Here is an 18,624-nt window from a genome sequence, read left to right as displayed (position 1 = left end):
TAACTCCCAACTGTGTCATCGGGTCAACACGCTTGAGAGCCACCAATGCAGGACAACGTGTTTAATGTTTGTGCTTTAACATCGGTTACTATGTGTTTGTATCAGCAGGGGACCACTTCACGGCCTTCAAGGGCACAGACAGGACATGTGATGCTTCATCCTGCAGTGACTAACAAAGGGGTGTATTTACAGGGAGAATTCCATGACAGCCGAACACACAGCACCAAGTCTGGTAGTCACTTCTTTGCAGAGTAACTGAATCATAGTACAGTATGGGTTAAACAGAAACAGAATCAGTGAGTGAATAAATATTCCTGCAATGCTGATCACTATAAAATGACATTTTGATCTTAAGGGAACCACGTTCTGGATAACGGAGACCTAATCTTCGCTGGTTCCCCTTTTCAGTCACGAAATGGGGAATTAGTGACTCACCAGACACTGTAAGACTCCAGATCATCACCAAAGGAATATGTAGCGCAGCGACAAAGAAAAAACAGAGAAGTATATGTATATAGTATATTTTTAGAAAAGATTTCCCAACAAAACCTGAGTGTATTCTTTACAATTCTTCAGTCTCATCTCATCTTAACATGGATGTAAACATTTGTTTTCACTGACAAAACAGTATTTAAAACTAATTTATTTACTGGATGTATGTCATCTGTGCATAAAAAGGGTCAATGCACTGATGATAGTCAAGAACTGAAACGTTTGCTGCTTTTTTTACTCACTCTTTATCATTTTTGCACTTTGAGAAACCTTTTTAATGCACAGATGTCTTGTATGAAGTGACTATTTTTGCATTGATCTCAGCCTGTGGACCACTCTGTGGCTTTGTAACCCAGTTACATTGGTGTGTGGTGTCTCCTCTGCTGTCTTTACTTGTTTGTCTATTGTAGCAATGCACCCAAGACAAACTTTTTTGTTAGTTTCACAGCAGCAAGACTTAAAATATAGATATCACCATTAAACTTCCTTGTTGAATTACTTACATTAATTATATTATCATTAGTGAACTGAAATTTTATGTTTAAAGATGTGAATTAGATATTATCTAAATAAATATGAGCTTTTTGCATAAATTACCACAGAGGTGGGAGGTAACTAAGTACATTTACTCAAGTGCTGCACTTAAGTATAAATTTGAGGTTCTTGCACTTACTTGAATATTTCTGTTTTATGCAACTTTATACTTCTCCTCCACCACATCTCAGAGGAAATACTGTAAAGCTGTCCTTCAGCATGATACGTGGCCGGTGCCATTATAGTTTAATGGCGCATGTCTGCCCAAGCGCCGTCTGTCACTATGTGTCGAACGAAAGATAAGGCGGGGTGGATGAGTCCAACAAATACCAACTTTGCTTCCCGTAAGATTCTAAAGCCAAACCCTGTTTTTGTTGCCTAAACCCAACCATGTGTTTGTTGTTGAAGGAAAAAAACATCAATTCGCAGTGTTGCTCTGGCGTAGTGTGTTTATTTTGAAAGAGACTGTATGTAAATGGTAAATGTCCTGTGATAACTAAAGTGTATTTTGAAATCAACCAATTCATGTAAAAGGCAGAACTTGACACGTCATCGCAGAACGTCAACAACCAATGCACCCAGGGTACCTTGCACATCATATCTGGGCGTGGAAAGTCCATGACCAAACGTCGATATGTATCTGAAACTGCCTCCACATTGAACTACAATATAAAAATACTCTTCCGTGTATTCATCAGTGATAAAAACAGGATATGTTAAATAAACATATAATACTGTGAAAAAAGCCATTCTGCACAATGACTGAATTTAATTTTGATACTTAAACGTACATTTTTTCTGAATGACGGACTTTCACTGCAAGATCTGAGCACTCCTTCAACCTCTGAATTCCAATAATAGAAATCTGAACTGGAATAAACGTGGATTTTAGACGTTTTCTTTCCACTAGTCTGACAGAAAATATGTTATGGAAGCAGAACAGTCTGAAACCTTAACATTGACCAGTGCATGAAAACATGATGTTTTCACCTGGGGTGCCTCGCCCTAAAATGACCATTCATTTCAAACACAAAATGCCATGTAAAATAAAATAAATGAATCTTAGTGTGGCTTGGATTATTTTTTAAAGGAGACTTACAGACTATTGTCCACCCATGCAGAGGCCTTTACCAAGATAGATGAAGTATTTTCAAACCTCTTTGTTGTTCAGTTGTGTGTGCAGAGGCATTTTCTCACACACTGCGCTACAGACTAAGACAGATTAAGAGACAGTCGGTGCCGGTGGTAAAACTGATTCCCTACTTCACTCCCATGACCTCATTAAATCTTATAAAACAACCACAAAACCAATCAGTGCGACGCATCTGTCATACGTTTGCATGGTTGCATGTTTAAATGTTGAAAGTATATGACAACAAATCACAACAATTTGATTTAAAACAAGTAAACAAAACGCATCATTAGACTCACCAGAAGTAACTCCTCCTTCCTCCTCTCCTCCAGATTATCTTCTCAACTAAAAATCTGACCTTCAATTAAAAAACAAAACCGCAGTGCAGTGTCCGGCAGTGATGCGAGTGTTCGAGTCCTATTGTACTGCGTTTTAAGATGCTCGTTCAGTGTAACGGGTGAAAGACAAAAGGCCAGAGGGAGATAATGTGACACGCCCTTGGGAATATCTGCGTACATTACGGGATTCCTGAGTGCTTAAAAGGATGCTGTATTGACTATGTGTGCTCATGCCATGACAGCAAGAAACACCACAAAAGAAGTAAATTATCTTGTTTAAAGGTAATCCACTGGAGCACTTTGCTGGATATAGAGTCACATCAAGAAAGAAAAAACAGCAGCACACTAAACAATAAAATAATGTTTGTTAAATAATACATATGAGTTACTTACCCTACTTTTCTTACTCAGGTTTGTGACGATTCTAAAGCGAGTCTCCTTTTTTTAGTCCATACAGTTGCTGATGGGCTTCCTGTGTCTTATGTGCCTTTTCGTGGTTTCATTTACAATGCATGGGTGTGTATGTGTGTGTGTGTGTGTGTGTTCAGTGCTGCAGTGATCCTGTGACTGAGTGTGTGTGGTTTCAGAGAGCCTGCCTGCCTGCCAGTGTGGGCTGCAGATCTGCTGTTCATATGATCATCTGACAATTTCCTTTCTTGACATAACTTCCCCTTTTCACAGTTAACAGGGCACACAGGCCTTCACAGCAAAGCAGTGACTGCTCGCACAGGAAGGTTTGGGTATTTAAAATATCCCCCCCACAGACGCACAAGACCAACTCAAATATTACGACAGATATTGTGCAGCCTGGCGCTTCATTACCAGTGTTTGTTTGGACTTTTCTACATGAGCTTTGTGTGCGAAGATGGTGCTTTGCGTTCAAAAGCACCAGAATATAAATCTAGGCCCAGCTGTTAACTTCAATCTGGATCAGACTGATTTGTATTTGGAAATCCTATGTTCTGCCGTCCAGGATCAGCCGATTCATCTTCCTTTTGTGACGGTTTTGAAGATCAACATTGGACTGGAGCATCCTGATCTAAATACAAACTTTTCAAGATTACTTCGTGTGGGTGACAAATCACTATGTTGGCATTCTGTCAACAAACACTGCAATTACCACTTATCGCCACAGGTGTCGCCAAAGAGAACAAAACAAAGAAATTTGAGATTATAACTTTAAGTAATTTCTTAAAGTTCTTACTTATCCTGTTAGGGGTCGTGCGGGCTGGAGCCTATCCCAGGGTACAACCTGGACAGGTCACCAGACTATCACAGGGCTGACACATAGAGACAGACAACCATTCACACTCACATTCACACCTACGGACAATTTAGAGTCACCAATTAACCTGCATGTCTTTGGACTGTGGGAGGAAGCCAGAGTACCTGGAGAAAACCCCGCAGACAAGGGGAGAGCATGCAGGCTCTGCACAGAGGGGCTCCCCCACCCTGGGGTTCAAATCCTCTTGAGGTGACAACTCTAACCACTGTATCACCATGCTGCCAGTTTTATGTTTAAAGAGAGAGAAAAAAAGTTTTATTACATTTTCCTCCTGAAATGCACCCCAAATCCAGCCTTCTGTTTGGATCACAATAATCCTCATTTTTCAGATCAAAGGTATCCAGATCCTGCGAAACAGATAGTGAAGGTTTTGATCCAGATGAAAACTAAGACTTGATTTCATGATCTTATCTGATTTCAGAATCCTTTTCCTTTTGAACAACCAATTTTCAAGATTTGATCAGATCCGATCAGATTACGTGAACAACTGGGCCCTGGTGACTCAGTCAGGTAGTAGAATAATGAATATAAATATTAAAATTCAGTGATGTTCATTAATATTTTTAAGATTTGACACAAACATTAATTATTAATACGGATTTATTTGCGCCATAGTAACATCTCATCAGCTGTTAACTAATGGCTCACTGCAGGAAAACTACACAGGCCCACACTCTAAGAAAGAAATCTGTACAATAACAGAAACAGTAGCAGCTCATTAACAACAGTTTGCTCAGCAATTATAAAAAAAAAACAAAAACAAAACAGAAACATTACGTTAATTAACAGGATGCCACCAGTTTAAAAAAAAAAAATCAAGACTGAAATATCCATTAAATATGTCACTCAGTCAGGGGTCGTCACCTCACTGAATCATAAAAAAGGGTCCGTTAACTAGAAAGGTCGGGAACCATCCAGCAGCAGGCTGAAAAATGAAGCTAGTATGGTAGTGCCAAAAGCTGCACTTCCTCTAGCAGGCCACTTGGGGCTGGCTCCAAGAGTGAGTCAAAACACATGTTAAAATGTCCTACTTCACAGCAAAAATAAACATTTTGGTCTCTTTAGCTAATCTCCCCCTTTATCATAACAGTACGGGGGGTGAATTTTTTATGTAACTCACCCGTTTACATTTTATTGTGACTTTAAGTTACGCTTAATAATAAGGTAATCCTTTATTTATCCCACAGTGGGGGAAAATTACAAAAGATTCATACAAGCTAGACAGCAGTCAAACCTAGAATCTTCTGATCCGTAGTCAGACACATTATCCATTGCACCACTAGTCCTACTAGCAACTTTGATCTACGTCCATTATTTTATTCAGTCTATAGTTATCTCATGATCGTTTCATCCTATTAGTTAATTAATTTCCGTAATTACTGTATGAATTCTTGAGTAATGGCCAAAAATGTGGTTCTAATTAGATCACTGCTGAATCCAGGTGGACGTTTGTGCCAAAATTGATGAAATTCCCTCAAGTTCTTCCTGAGATATTGAATTCATGAGAATGGGTCAGATGGATGACCTGAAGACATAACACCTCTCACCACAGCTGTCGCCAACGTGAAGACATAAAAATATCACAAGAAAGTTTTAATTTAAAGAGTTAACTTCAGAGAATCGGATCCAATCAACTTACTGGAAAAAAGTCCTGCAGAATTCATCATTCCTACAGGGTCTCATGATGGACAAAAAGTACAGAGTTTACTATCAGGTGATAAAGATGTGATGAAAGGAATATGTATCCACTCTGGTATTTAAAAAAGGCTTCTAACAAACACAAATAAAGTTTACTACACTGCCACAGTCCAATGATTATAGACGCATCTTATCTATATTGCATCACCACAGCTCAGGATAAAGAGGTGGCTTTTCTTTTTGGACTTGCTGAGATGGTAAGTGGAAATTTGAAAGAAAATAAGCTCCTCACACGCAGCGACATAGAAACCGTAAGACAGATGGAAGTGAAAGAAAATGACAGTAATAACTGAGGAGAGGACATTTCCTTCATAGCCTATTTTCTGCTCCAGTGCTAACATGTTAATAGTTGCTATGCCTCATCTCACTGCGGGTCGTGCTGATAAACCACGCCGTAACTACGCTTTCATTTAAAGAAGCAGTGCACGCTCAAATACGGAGATCCTGTTATGGATCATAAAATTGTGATCTTCAATCTTCGACGCATTCCAGCAGCGCCGTGATTTCGATCTACTTCATGGGTTTTATATATACAGTAATGTCTTAGTTACATGCAGAGAATGAGCATGATCTTGTCACGTTAATACTGCGTCTATGTCACAGCTGAAGAGTGAGGCAATGGCAGATTGCTGGGCTTTCACTATTTTACAGCTCAGTTTGTTGTTGCACTGTATACTGCTCTGATGAGGCCGCTGTCAGCGAAGAAATGAGCTCTTTAACGATAGATTTTTTTCTCATTAATGATGAGCATCTTTGAAAAATGGCAACTCTAGGTTTTATGCTATAACTCTCTATTGTGGCAACATGTTATCTGATAAAACATGACTAAACCACAACTAAACAGACCCGGAAAAAGCCGGGTATATCAGTGAAATATTCCCTAAAATAATTTTCATTTTAGTTACGATTGCTTCCTACCGTACTTGTTAACGTACCGCACTCCATACCTGGGTACACTTGCATCATCATTGTGACATTTTTGTGGGGCAACAGCGCAAAAAAGGGTGCCACACATGGACACTGCTGCCAAGAGACCATATTCAGCAGGGAGGAGTAGGGCTGTCCTGAATACCAGTTTTTGGGCACCAAAGATTCGGGGAAGAAGGGCTGCGATTAATCAAAGCTTCCCGGTAAATAAGAGATGAGAACATAAGTCAATGCAGCTTAAAACAACATGACAGTTAGACACTTTGTTAGCACGCACGTCACTTCAAAATAGCCATGATCGAAGCCTTACAGTTTCAAAGCATTCAGGTCAGCCCAGGAGTGAGGGCCCTGTCGAAAAAGCTCTGCTCCTGGCCAGAGGAGGAGCCACTGCTGTAGGGCATGGAGCTCTCCACCTACTGCCACCCGAGCTCTGACTGCAGGTCGAAGGCGGGAGCAAGGACGGATCTAAGTCTTTCCTGCCATCTGATATAGAGGCATCAGTATTTACTTGAAACTGTTTCATAACAGGTTAAAAACTCTTCCTAGTTCTGTTAAACAGCAGTCCACTTCCTTGTTTTGGTACAGCTGGTGTTCACACCTGATGTGTACCATACCAGAGTACATATGAACTGTACTGAATACAGTAGGACATATACACACACATACAGTACATATTTGGGCAAGAGGTTGGAGCTGTGGAGGAGCGAGGCGTGGATCGGAGTGAGGGGCCAAGGACACTATCAGCAGACAGCCTGTCACACCTTCAACTATGCATAACTTAAAGCCTTAAAAATGTCAACAGGTGAGTTATATAAAAATTCACCTCCTGTACAGTCGTCATAATGGTGGAAATTAGCTATAGAGACCAAACCATTTGTTGCACCAGGCTGTAAACATGTTTATTTCTGCTGTAAAGTTGGATATTTAACATGGTTGTCAATGGGGATTGACTGGTGTCTGGAGGCAGCCTCAAGTGGCCGTTCAAAGAACTGCAGTTTTTGGCACTTAGGTTTGACTTTACTTTTCAGTCCTGGAGTTTGCAGCTTGTCTACAATATGCATTTTAAGGATATAGCCACAACGTCAAAATGATTCAGCAGCAAAAACAGGTCAAAAAAGACAACGATAGTTAGAAGCTAAAGCCAAACTATAGGCTACAGATCACAGTTTAAAAGTGAACCACCACATCACTGCTGATCGCCACACAAGACAATGAATATAAAGGGAAACATTGCTGATATTGAACCAGCTGTGTGGCATCACAGTGTGTGCAGATGAACGGTGTTTGGCTGCGCAGCAGCGTTTCTTCTGCGAGTTCCTGCTCAGCTCACATCACAGATTTTTCAATTGCTTTTCTCGGCATAAGGAAAGTTTTAAAAACATAAAACCGCCATAGCCCAAAAATTAAAAATAGGAAGATTCATAACTGACATGGTGGCAGTTCAAGGCGTCAACAGTTTTACAGACTTGTCTTTTACAGTGGTGGCCTAAAGGGAAAATGCTCTCTGGGCCGCAGGAGATTTTTTTCATTGCAATGCCACCAGTGGCCACTGGGAAAAAATTGCTGCAAGGCTGAGCTAATTTCACGGGGGCCTGGAAAGCCCCCTAAGAGACGTTTTCTGCCATGTACATCCAGCCCTGTCTTCTTCTGTTTATGTTTAATGGAGGTTGCTTCCATCACCACCATCAGTTGGACTGTCCTTTGCTCCATCTATTCCGGTACTGCCTCAGCACTAGTGGTGACTACAAGGCTGATCCGGGTCATTTACCGGAAACAACATGTGAAAGAGGCTACAGAGCAAAACATGTTGTGGCGCTGCACTTTGCCTGATTGCTCATATATTAATTAAGTTAATTAAAAATGTGCAAAACTCTGAATTAATCATGTAAACATACAGCACAGGGATTCCCCAGTGGATTAAGACTCATTCATTAGGTCACAGAGGACCATGGCCACGCCGACAGCAGAGTCCGCGTCCTGTCCGTACACCACTGGCAGAGGAAACGCTTTCTCCACCTCCTGCCTCAGCACCTCATTTCGGGCAATGGCACTCCCACTGCCCACAATCCTGCTGACCCCCGCCTGCTGCAGAAGCTCAGCAGGCATCATGGAGGTGATGTTGTCGATGATTCCGCGGCACAGTGCCCTGGTCACATGACCCAGGGAGAGATTGGTAGTAGAGATGTTGGTCACCTGAGCAAGGGAGAGAGGGTCGTGTCGCTCCCCCAGGATGGTGGGACTCACCCTCAGGTCGGTCGTCTCCTGCCTCAGGGCGCAACCAATCAGCTTCTCATAGAGGCATGAATCACTCAGCTCCACTCCTGCAAGGAAGGAGAGAGGAGCTACTTAACATAGGGACCAAACACAACTATGAGTCAGTTATTCTGGTATCAGTTTACTGTATCCAATTAGGTTACAGAGTGTGCAATAAAACTCACTCACAGTGCTCTCCCTCCTTAAATCAACACTGCTCTCTCTGAACTCTTATTGATCTTTCATTTCAGCTGGGGTTAATAACAGGTCATGCAGATTACAGCCTGAAACACATCTAACCAGACTGATTCAGTTCTTGAGCTGCTATTTCCAAAACAAAAGCCTCAACATGTCTAACACTATGTTTACACTGCAGGCAAAGGGGGCTCAAATCAGATTTTTTTCCTGCAGCACAAATCACATGGAATGTGATCTTTTATTTTTGGTGTTTGGCTTCACCCCCCTCCACCGCCAGCACCCAGACCTCTGCCGCCGGACGTGCAGGGATCTCCAGGGGAAGTCAAACAACGTACATCTGTGCACAATGTGATGACACACAGCTTTTTGAATATCAGCAAAGTTTCCCTGCTTCCCTTCACTGGTTCCTGTACAGCAGGGTCACTCTTTTTTTCACTGTTATAATCATTAAAAAGCAAAAGCAGCATGTGTATACATTCAGTAGGCTATATCTTCAGTAGCTAGCTAGCTAACCCTACACTTTTCAGGGTCTGATTTTGGTTTTGGAACAGGGAAGAAACGTATATCTTTTTCCAACCTCTCCAGATAACGAGTATCATTAATACACGACGTGCCCCAGGCACAACATTTAGCTCCAAATCCACAAAACCAGCCTGAAAATGAAGGAAATCTGAAACGACTGCATTAGAGACAATGGAGCGCAGCTGTGTTGTTGTCGGGCCCTGGTCTGAGTTGGCCATGTTACATTATGATTGGCCAGTCTGCATCTGGGGGCGGGGCTTAGCAAAGGGTCACTTAACAGCCTTTGCTCCACAAAAAGCCATAATTACAAATTTGGCTCTCTTTCTCCTCGTCCTTGTTACTGTCTGCTAACAGATTCACTGGTTTCCACTGCACATCAGCTTAGAAATGAAACTGTGAACGCTGAGTGGCATCCATGTTTACCTCTCTACGACAGCGTGCTCCATGTGACGTCTTTGTTATTGCTGTTTTGTACATAGAGGTCAGTTCAGGACCGTGACCAGTCTACACTGAAATCTGATGGGGCCACATTTATGAAATGATGTGGACAGATCTGAACAATAGATCCGACTTGAGCACTGAGGCCTGCGGTGTGAACACAGCCTAGGAGTCTACAGGCACGCGAGCAGCTCTCTGAGGTTGTACTTAGACACAACACTGCTTTGAGCCAAATGTTAACGTCAGCATTTTTGCATACTTAGATTATTGTATTACTGTATTGTAATTGCAACAGTACGTTTTTGTGGACACTCCTTGTTGTTTGTACGATGTGATTATATGCCTTGTTGTTGTTGAACCAATCAAGACAAATTCAAGTCAGCTCTTGCTGTGGCAAGAAATATTGAATCTTTAATCGAGCACTTAACACAAAGTCTAAGATAGATAGGTAGAATTCATCTTGAGGGAAATGTGAAAAGCACAACACTTTATGGCAACCCATACAACAGTTGTGATATTTGACTACCATGTACATACCCAGCTCTTTCATCCATGCAGTGAGCATCCCCACAAAAGTGGCCAGAACATTCCCTCCGTTCAGCGAAGCCGCCACCGCCAAGTACGAATCGTAGTAGGGGAAGTAGGAGATGGAGCAGGCAGGCTGAGGAGAGTCTGGAGGTTTGAAGTCACCTGGCATGGCGAAGGTCAGCTGGGCCGAGGTGCTAATGTTGAGAACTGTGAAATTAGGAGAAACTGTCACCTGAAGGCACGTGAACCAACATCTCCAAACAAGTCATGCAAGAGACACTGATGGAAGAATTACATCTGATACATAATGCGATTTCTATGTGTGCAAACTAAGATAAGGGTATTTACTGCTGCTGACTTTTAATTTAGTCTTTTGTCTAGTGTTTTTAATTCAGTATGTTAAGACATTCTTATGTTTTGCTATTGTTCTCTTTGCCGTTTTTAAAGGGAAGCTAAAAGTACGTTTTTGTGTCTAAGTGACTAATGACAACAACACTCTTTGAATTTGGTCCAGTATTGAGCGAGAGTGCTGCAGCCAGCAGCCACAGAACAGACTGCAATGTAAACCCCTTAGGGCATGTTCCCATCGTCGGTTTACTTCCACTAAAGGCTCAGGTTGTTATTCTAAGTGTCTGACAACATGATGGAAAAGATCCCTCACGTGGAATCCTTAAAACGCAAACAGCTGGAAATCGCTATCGTCAAACCAACCAGACTCTGTTTAAACGGACAGTAATTTTATCCACATTAACATACTTCATTCAAAGATGACATAAACTTAAGCTGACCTGAGTGCTTCAGAGCTTCAAAGCTTGTACCACTGTCATGGTAATCAACGTCCAAATTAGTATTTGAATACTTGGTTGTTCTTTTTTTTGGTTCCGTTTTTTAATTATTGTATATGAATTACCCCCAAAATCCCAAATAGCCTATGAAATGAGAAATACTAATCAACAGTGGCATAAAATAGATACTTTTTAAAAATCTATTCATTTTTTTATGGGTCTACGTAGGAGCAAATTTGTTTTTACAGGATGTGGCTTTAATTTAATTGATGCAATTACTGCACATTTTGTCGCCGTTTTTGCTTCAACACAAAGGAAAAACTTTGAGATCCGATTTTTGCCCTCGTATCTCATTAGACTCATAATTACAGTACTAGCAGAGAATATAAATAACTACCATTAGATTGAGGAAAGTATGCTAGGATGCTAGCCCCGACCCCCCTAGCGAAGCTTCGTATATTTGCAGGTAATTCTCACGGAAGCTAGGGATGCGCGCGATTAATCGCGTCCTCCCCTTCGCTAGTCGGCACCAGAAATATTAGTCGGTTAAATCAATTAGTATTTTATTCATGTACAAGGCCTCCTAACTGTCATGCAGCCGCCCCCCACTAGTGGGGGCTACAGAGCAGTTAGACAGCAGTCCCCCTCCCTGCGGTAATGCTCGAGTAGACTGAAGTTTTAAAACAGCACAGTGAGAATTTGGAGAGACGTCCTATCGCAAAACCAGCGCGGTTTGGCAGTGCTTTGATCTAGAAAATTAAAACAAGGTAGCATGTAGGCTGTGTCAGAAAAAACTGGCTCACAACTACATTCAACTCAACTCAAGCATTTGGATGTTAACCTCCGTGGAACGATGGCTGCTGCTGCTGCTAGCCACACTCAGACCAATCTGACATTGTTCACTCGGAGACGCTGTGATCCCGCCCGGTCTGAGAAGATAACGCCACTCATCACGATTATGACCTCACAAGATATGCTTCCACGCAAAATGATGACCTCCAAGCTGGAGCACATTCACCATAAAATGAGTGTTTTCCTTTTTTTTTAGACTAGTCGACTAGTCTTAATTAAAATTTTTGTTTAGTCGCCAGGGAAATTAGTCGCCAGGAATCTCTCTAACCGAAGCTTTGAAGACCTGAAAATGCTAATTTGGACAGCCCTAAAAAAACAAAACAGTCTTGGTTCTTATTTCCACTGTTTCAACAATCACCAGCTCTGGTTTGTTTGTTGTGCTTGTGCTTGTTTTCGGCACTGACAGGCTCAGATTGATATTATAAGTGTCCGACAAAGACATTATTTCCCACAAAGAGCAGGACAAGCAGTCTTGCAGTGCATGGTGAGAGTGTTGCAGAGAGTTTGTGGTGCATTCATGGTCTGTTTTTGCATTAAAGACACTCAGCTTTATACAAATGAGTCAGTCCTGTGTGATGCGCCTGGCTCATGAAACTTGGACCAACCTGTCAAAATTTCTCACTTCAAATTTTTTTAGAAATAGATTTTGGTTGATAGTTCAGCCTGTCCTGTTTCAACAGCCAGCAGAAAACCAGTGACCGCCAAACTAGCAGGGCGATTGTCCAGTGAGGTGCGTACCACAATAGAATACATCACCAGTGGGACGAGGTCAGTGGAGCAGCATGTCCCTTAGCGTCCTCAGCAGATTTGTTGGGGATGTAGCCTTCCCTCAATACCGTACCAGTTAAAAAAAATTGTTGTTCCCATTAATCACTTAAGACACAAAAACATGGAAAACAGAATCTGGGTTGAAAAAAACAGAAGTCTCCTTTTAACTACAGTAAACTGAAGCATTATCAGTATTGTATAGTAGACGAAATCTAATGGATGCATTAGTCATGGTACTGCTGGAATGGATTCTTTCATTTGAAGTCCATAAACAGTCTTAGAGTACGTCAATCACTACACTAAGTGATCCTGGCCCTGAAAAGAAATGATTGGACGTCCTGTTTCACCTGCATCTGTTCGTGCACTCATGCAGGAGTAGACAGAGCACTGGAAGTCTCCCAAGGCGGCACCCACTGGCGTACCAGCAGGGATACCATGCCAGTCGGAGCATGTCTGTCCTGCCAAGCCACCAGACGGCACACACCGAGGAAGTAGGTGCAAAGGGAAGCCGGCACCCTTCAGACTGGAGCATGCACACAGACAGTTGCTTGTTATGTAGGTTAGGAAAACATGCTATTGGTATTTGAACTGAACAGGAAATTCTGCACTTTACATACATGTCTATATTCCACTGGTTGGTGGAGGTGTTGAAGAAACCCCAGCTGGCTGCATTCTGGGGCGTCATCACGCACCCGTCCAAACCGCACAGCATGGACACCACATAGTCCTGGATGGTTCCTGCAGCTGTGTACTCCTCAAGGAACTCCGGCCTGAAACCACATACAGTAGGTTCACTTTCATATCACAAAACCAAGTGCTGCAGTTCATGGGATTAAAAAAAGTGCATGCTGCTTACCTGTGTCTCATGAACCAGAGAATTGTCACACAGCCAAAACCTGTGGCTACACTAAGGTGTGAGTCTGGTTTTGCAAGTGAGGACAGGAAGTCACTGCTGCAGCGGCCATCCTGCCAAGTGATGAGCTGACTGGTGTCTCTGGCTGTGAAGAAATCCCTCTTGGACCAATCACAGCCTGCAGGGGTCAAGAGACGTGGGAAAATACAGCAGGTTAAATAAGTTAGATCTGACTCCCAGGAGCAACCAGCAGAGGGCAGCAGAGTTACGAGAGAGGTACAATGGACCCTAGTTTCTGATTAAAAGAGGAGTAATTTGAAAACCTCCTGATTTCAGGACTCAAACTGTGTCAACACACTTTAAATTTCAATGACAACTTTGACCATTACTTTAGGTTTTTGTCACTCTTGAATGACAGACACTTTTAGTAACGAGGGGATCTTCAAGTGTTTAAAAATATATGTATATTAATTCATTGTGACTGCTTTATGTGAACTGCATATATTCTAATCCTCACTCAGAGGGGGAAAAAGCATTGTGGAGCGTTGTTACTGTGGGCTACAGCAACACTAAACCATACCGAAAGTGTTTGGTGGAAATGGGGCATATGGTGCATTTTCAGTGGGCTGCATACTGCTGAAGTAAACCCGGAAACTAGAAACTTTTTTGTGCATATCTGCCAGGCAAGCAACTCCACTGGAATGAATAGGTGCCACCTTGGGGTCCTGTATCTTCATCTTATTAACATCGATGTGTAATGCCTGGTACACACTACACAACATTTCTGCCCGTTCCAACAGTCACTATGTCACATTAGGCGATTGTGGATTCACAAAATCGTGCTGTGACTTGGCCAACAGACGTGATACACTACACGATGGTACACACCAATTATCCCTGGTCGTCTTTCACAACGTTATTATTATTTCAGTCACTGTGTCTGTTCATGTGCCAGCCGAAAAGTTGTTGTAGTAACGTAAAAAACACCACCAGATGTCAGGAGCTACATTTGAAGTACTGTACACAAACATAGAAGTCACCGAATCCTCCACAAGTTCCTGCAAATGTTTCACAATAAAAGTTTTTTTAGACAAAAGAAGGGATTCTCTCAGCCGAGGTTATAAGGGGCTTTTAATTTTATACAGATATAGGAGGTGTTGAGTTTGAAATGGCGGCGCGACGCATTAACTTAATCAAGGCAAAAAGGAGCAGTTGAAAGTAAAAATAAAAAACCACAGAAGGAATAATAAATAACGGCCCGTTTATAATGTAATCTGTTTCAAATGGAGCTGGTAGCCTCTGCAGTTGTGGTAAGTAAAAGCCCCACCTCCATTTTTTAATTTTCTTACTTTATGTACATCTCCATTATAAAGAACATTTTTTGCTGTGATTTTTTTTCTTTAGAGTGACATGCAGAGAGAGAGAGACAGGAGGCACCAGACACAGGGTTCGGGATTGTGGCTGAGACATTGACTGTGGTTTTATTTCTCGGTAACATTCAGTAACTTCTCTGCTGCTGGCATCCCATCCCTCTACCTTACAGAGCAAGAGACAATTAACTTTTTTTTAAAGAAATAAATCTCTTACTCAAACAATAATTGACATTAAAAAAAAATACATAAATTAAAATAAACATAACTGTCAAGTTAAACTAAATATGGCTCTCTGAAATGAATAAATTACCAACATAAAATATAAATTCTCAAGTAGACTTAACAGTTAACAGAAAAGCTAATGCCCCATCCCGCCAGCTTACACAGTATCAATTGTCTACTCATTTACAGCATGCTAGCTACACTCATAGCCTCACCGCAATAACACCATCAAACAGTAAAAAAAACACGGTTAATTTATAGTCAGACCCCTGGTCAAATGGAGCCTGGAGTGTTAATTAACACCAACAATGACCTAATAAACAGAATGAGTTATACAAAGCAGAACGCTATCACCAGAGATATTGGATAAAGGAGATACCCCACCGTAGGCTTATCCAATGTGAAGAAAACGGTTACTCTTCCTGTCTCCTAAGTGGGCGTGGTTAGCTCTCCCTCCAATCAGAGCCTGTTCTCCCTCAACCTGCTTGTAACTGTTTGTAAGCTAACTGTGATTTTACCGCCTGTTTATCAAGATCACAAGATCTCGCGAGAACTTGTTTTCTGAGATGGACAGGGCTCAAACAAAGTTAACTTTCTCTTGATCTGTGCGGATGAAAAATGCAGCTTTAGTGTCAGAATGTTGGTAAGATGTGTGGCTTGTGGAAAACGAACCCAATATTTATTTTAGTGACTACAGGGCGAAAGAATTGACCATAAATTGTGATCACGTTCATTTTCCTCATTGACGACAATACATTCAGAGCTGCCGCAAGTCTCCTACGGGGGCGTGGCGCTGACGTCACTGAATCAGGAAGTGAGCTGAGTGGGGTATCTCGCTTTATCCAATATCTCTGCTATTACTCACGTTACAGGGAAAGAGATAATTAACTTTGAAGAACACGGCGTCCTAAACAGAGCAAATCTCAAAGCTATGGCGTCCTGCAAGGGACAAACAGTGTGAACTGCTACATTTGCTGCGAAATAGACAGCGCAACAGCAACTCCTACTGGCTTAAGCAGGTAACTGCCTTACATATGATTGGGCCTGTGCATATGCGACTCAAGAGAGCAGGCAAGCGATTTAGTTTTCACACTTGGTCCTTTTTAAATGAGCCGAACTCAGTCTTCTTAAAGTGGACCAAAAAGTAGAACAAAAGAAAGGGGACTTAGTTCTTTTTTTCGTTCACATTGTCAGTTAATTTGCAGTTCTCCCTGGTTCCATTGTGTTTATTATGCGTCCCACTGAAATAGCGTGTGATCTGTCGGCGGCAAGCCTGGAGGGCTACAATACAACATAATACAACGAACACAAAACAACGAACACGAGAGGTCTGAGTTCTCTTGGAGTGTTCACGTTTGCACAAAAAATGCTGAGCCACCACTCTGAGTCCACTTAGAAGGCAGAAAAGGACCAAGTGTGAAAACACCCTAAAGGACCACCTCAGGAGGTGGTCTGAGTTTGGTTCATTTAAGAAGGACTAAATGTGAAAATACCCTTAGTGAACCACACCGTGGACGTGAAGCATGACGTGAAACACTTAGGGTATTGTCGCACTTGGTCCTTTTCAGCCCTCTGGTCTGAGTTCTCTTGGAGTGTTCACATTTGCACAAAAAATGCTGAGCCACCACTCTGAGTCCACTTAGAAGGCTGAAAAGGACCAAGTGTGAAAGCACCCTATATCAGGTGGGCTGTAGCCTCCCCTGGCCCCCCTTGGAGACGCCACTGTATTCCCTCACTGATGTTTTTCACTCTTCATTTGAATCAATGAGCACGGTTACATGCGCACAATAATCACTGGGAATAAACAGGTAATGGTAATAATCCGATTTGACGCGTTTACGTGCACTTCAATAATCTGATAATCAGAAAAACCTGGTTTACATGATTCAGTCCTTCAGTTGGATTTCTCCCCAAGTACATGACATAAAACTCAAACTTCCTGTTACAGTAGGTACTCATATCCTTGAAAAACCTCGAAAAGTACGCAAGTCATATATTTGCAAAATAAAGCACTCATCATGCTGACAGCTTATATTCTTACAGTACTGTTTGTTTTTATCATTAACAAATACATGTGAGAGCATTCTAATGTGTAGTTTATCAATGTGAAGCCAATTTTACATACTTTGGGTAGATTTGGAGTAAAAGTACTGCAAAGTGCAATATACAAGTGTGTTGTATATAAACTTGTCACACAAAGTGCATAACATAAAAGTAAGATAAAATAAAAGTGACAATTTAAACACTGAGAATATAAAAATATATTATTTTATGTAAAATCTTTATCTGAAAGGCAACAAAAGCTGTCAGATTAACGTAGTGGAGTAGAAAGTACAATATTTCCCTCTAAAATGTAGTGGAGTGGGAGTATAAAATAGCAAAACCCGAAAGAAACCAGATTAAAGGGTATACATGCACCGAATAATCTGACTATTGGGGGAAAAGCTAGATATGTTTATCTGATTTCTCATAATCAGATAATGGCTTTTATCTGATAAAACCTATCAGATTATGCTGTTTACATGACCACTTGAATAATCAGGTAACTCCAGAAATCAGATAATGATCGGTTTATTAGTGTGCATGTAAACGCGCTCACTGAATGAAGACATCAGTGTTTTTGCCGCTCAAACTTCATGTATCATTGCTCGTCCAGCCCTTGCTTCACAACTCACCACATGTTATGAAATGCAACAGGGTGCGTGCAACCAAAAGCCTTACCGCTCTTTGCTTTCCAGAATAAAACCCCGTGCATCTGTCCGGATACCCCGATGCTTCTCACATGCTGCAGCTTGTCTCTGGGCAGCAGGCCCATGCACCGGTTCAGAGTGTCGATGATCCGGCCGGTGTCCTGCTCTTTCGCCTGCTCGGTATAAACACGTTTGTAGCCAGGTTACACACGAGTCACATGCGGGACATACACACACACAGCAGTGTTGTTATTGCTGAGGTTCGTAGTAAAGTTGTGCGGTACACGAACGCACTCACCTTTAATCCGCTGTGGTCGATTATATCAGACGTAGTCGGCAAAGCCTGAGTGGCAGCCACCAACCTGGAGCCAGTTTCTAATAAAACGGCTTTTACCGAAGTGGTACCCACGTCTACACCCAGAATATATGCAGACATTGCTACTAATGAGACTGCTTTGACAATAGGGTAAAGTCTACTCTGCTGCGTTCACTTTGAAGTAGGAAATCGTAATTTTACCATTTCAGCTTCCGTAGGTCATAGTAGGGTCATAGTAGCTATTTTTCTATTATCTTATACTTATTTAACTGTAGTATTTCTATTATATATTATGTCCTTTGCTTGTGCAGTTTGGCCTTTATTTTTTATTTCGTCTGAATATGTATACTGTATACACCAAACTCAAAGGCAAAGTCTTTGTGACTGAAAATATACCTTGCCTAATAAATATTTTTTCTG

At 41.7% G+C, this 18,624-nt stretch overlaps 2 protein-coding genes across 3 annotated transcripts in view; both read right to left on the bottom strand.

Annotated features, from left to right (window-relative positions):
- Positions 1 to 3,494, bottom strand: part of trpv1 (transient receptor potential cation channel, subfamily V, member 1) — a 27,519-nt gene extending 24,025 nt beyond the window's left edge. The window contains exon 1 of one of the 2 annotated variants that reach the window (XM_033647299.2): positions 2,890 to 3,494. The gene's annotated coding sequence lies outside the window, so the exon portion shown is untranslated. Of the gene's footprint in view, positions 1 to 2,457; positions 2,840 to 2,889 lie in introns of those variants that run through there. The other variant, XM_033647314.2, reaches the window with a different exon arrangement.
- An 869-nt stretch (positions 3,495 to 4,363) lies between these two features.
- shpk (sedoheptulokinase) lies at positions 4,364 to 18,374 on the bottom strand. Its single transcript, XM_033647324.2, has 7 exons — positions 18,187 to 18,374; positions 17,920 to 18,061; positions 13,607 to 13,781; positions 13,368 to 13,520; positions 13,098 to 13,273; positions 10,355 to 10,552; positions 4,364 to 8,727 (listed from the first exon to the last, which is right to left on the bottom strand). Exons 1-7 carry the CDS (start codon positions 18,322 to 18,324, stop codon positions 8,324 to 8,326), a joined length of 1,386 nt encoding a protein of 461 aa, XP_033503215.2. The 5' UTR covers positions 18,325 to 18,374; the 3' UTR covers positions 4,364 to 8,323.
- Positions 18,375 to 18,624: the final 250 nt, after the last annotated feature.

The sequence above is a fragment of the Epinephelus lanceolatus genome, chromosome 11 (genome assembly GCF_041903045.1).
Source record: "Epinephelus lanceolatus isolate andai-2023 chromosome 11, ASM4190304v1, whole genome shotgun sequence".
Classification (NCBI taxonomy): Eukaryota; Metazoa; Chordata; class Actinopteri; order Perciformes; family Serranidae; genus Epinephelus; species Epinephelus lanceolatus.
The sequence above is the reverse complement of the archived record's forward strand: the minus strand, read 5'-3'. Positions and strand labels throughout refer to the sequence as shown.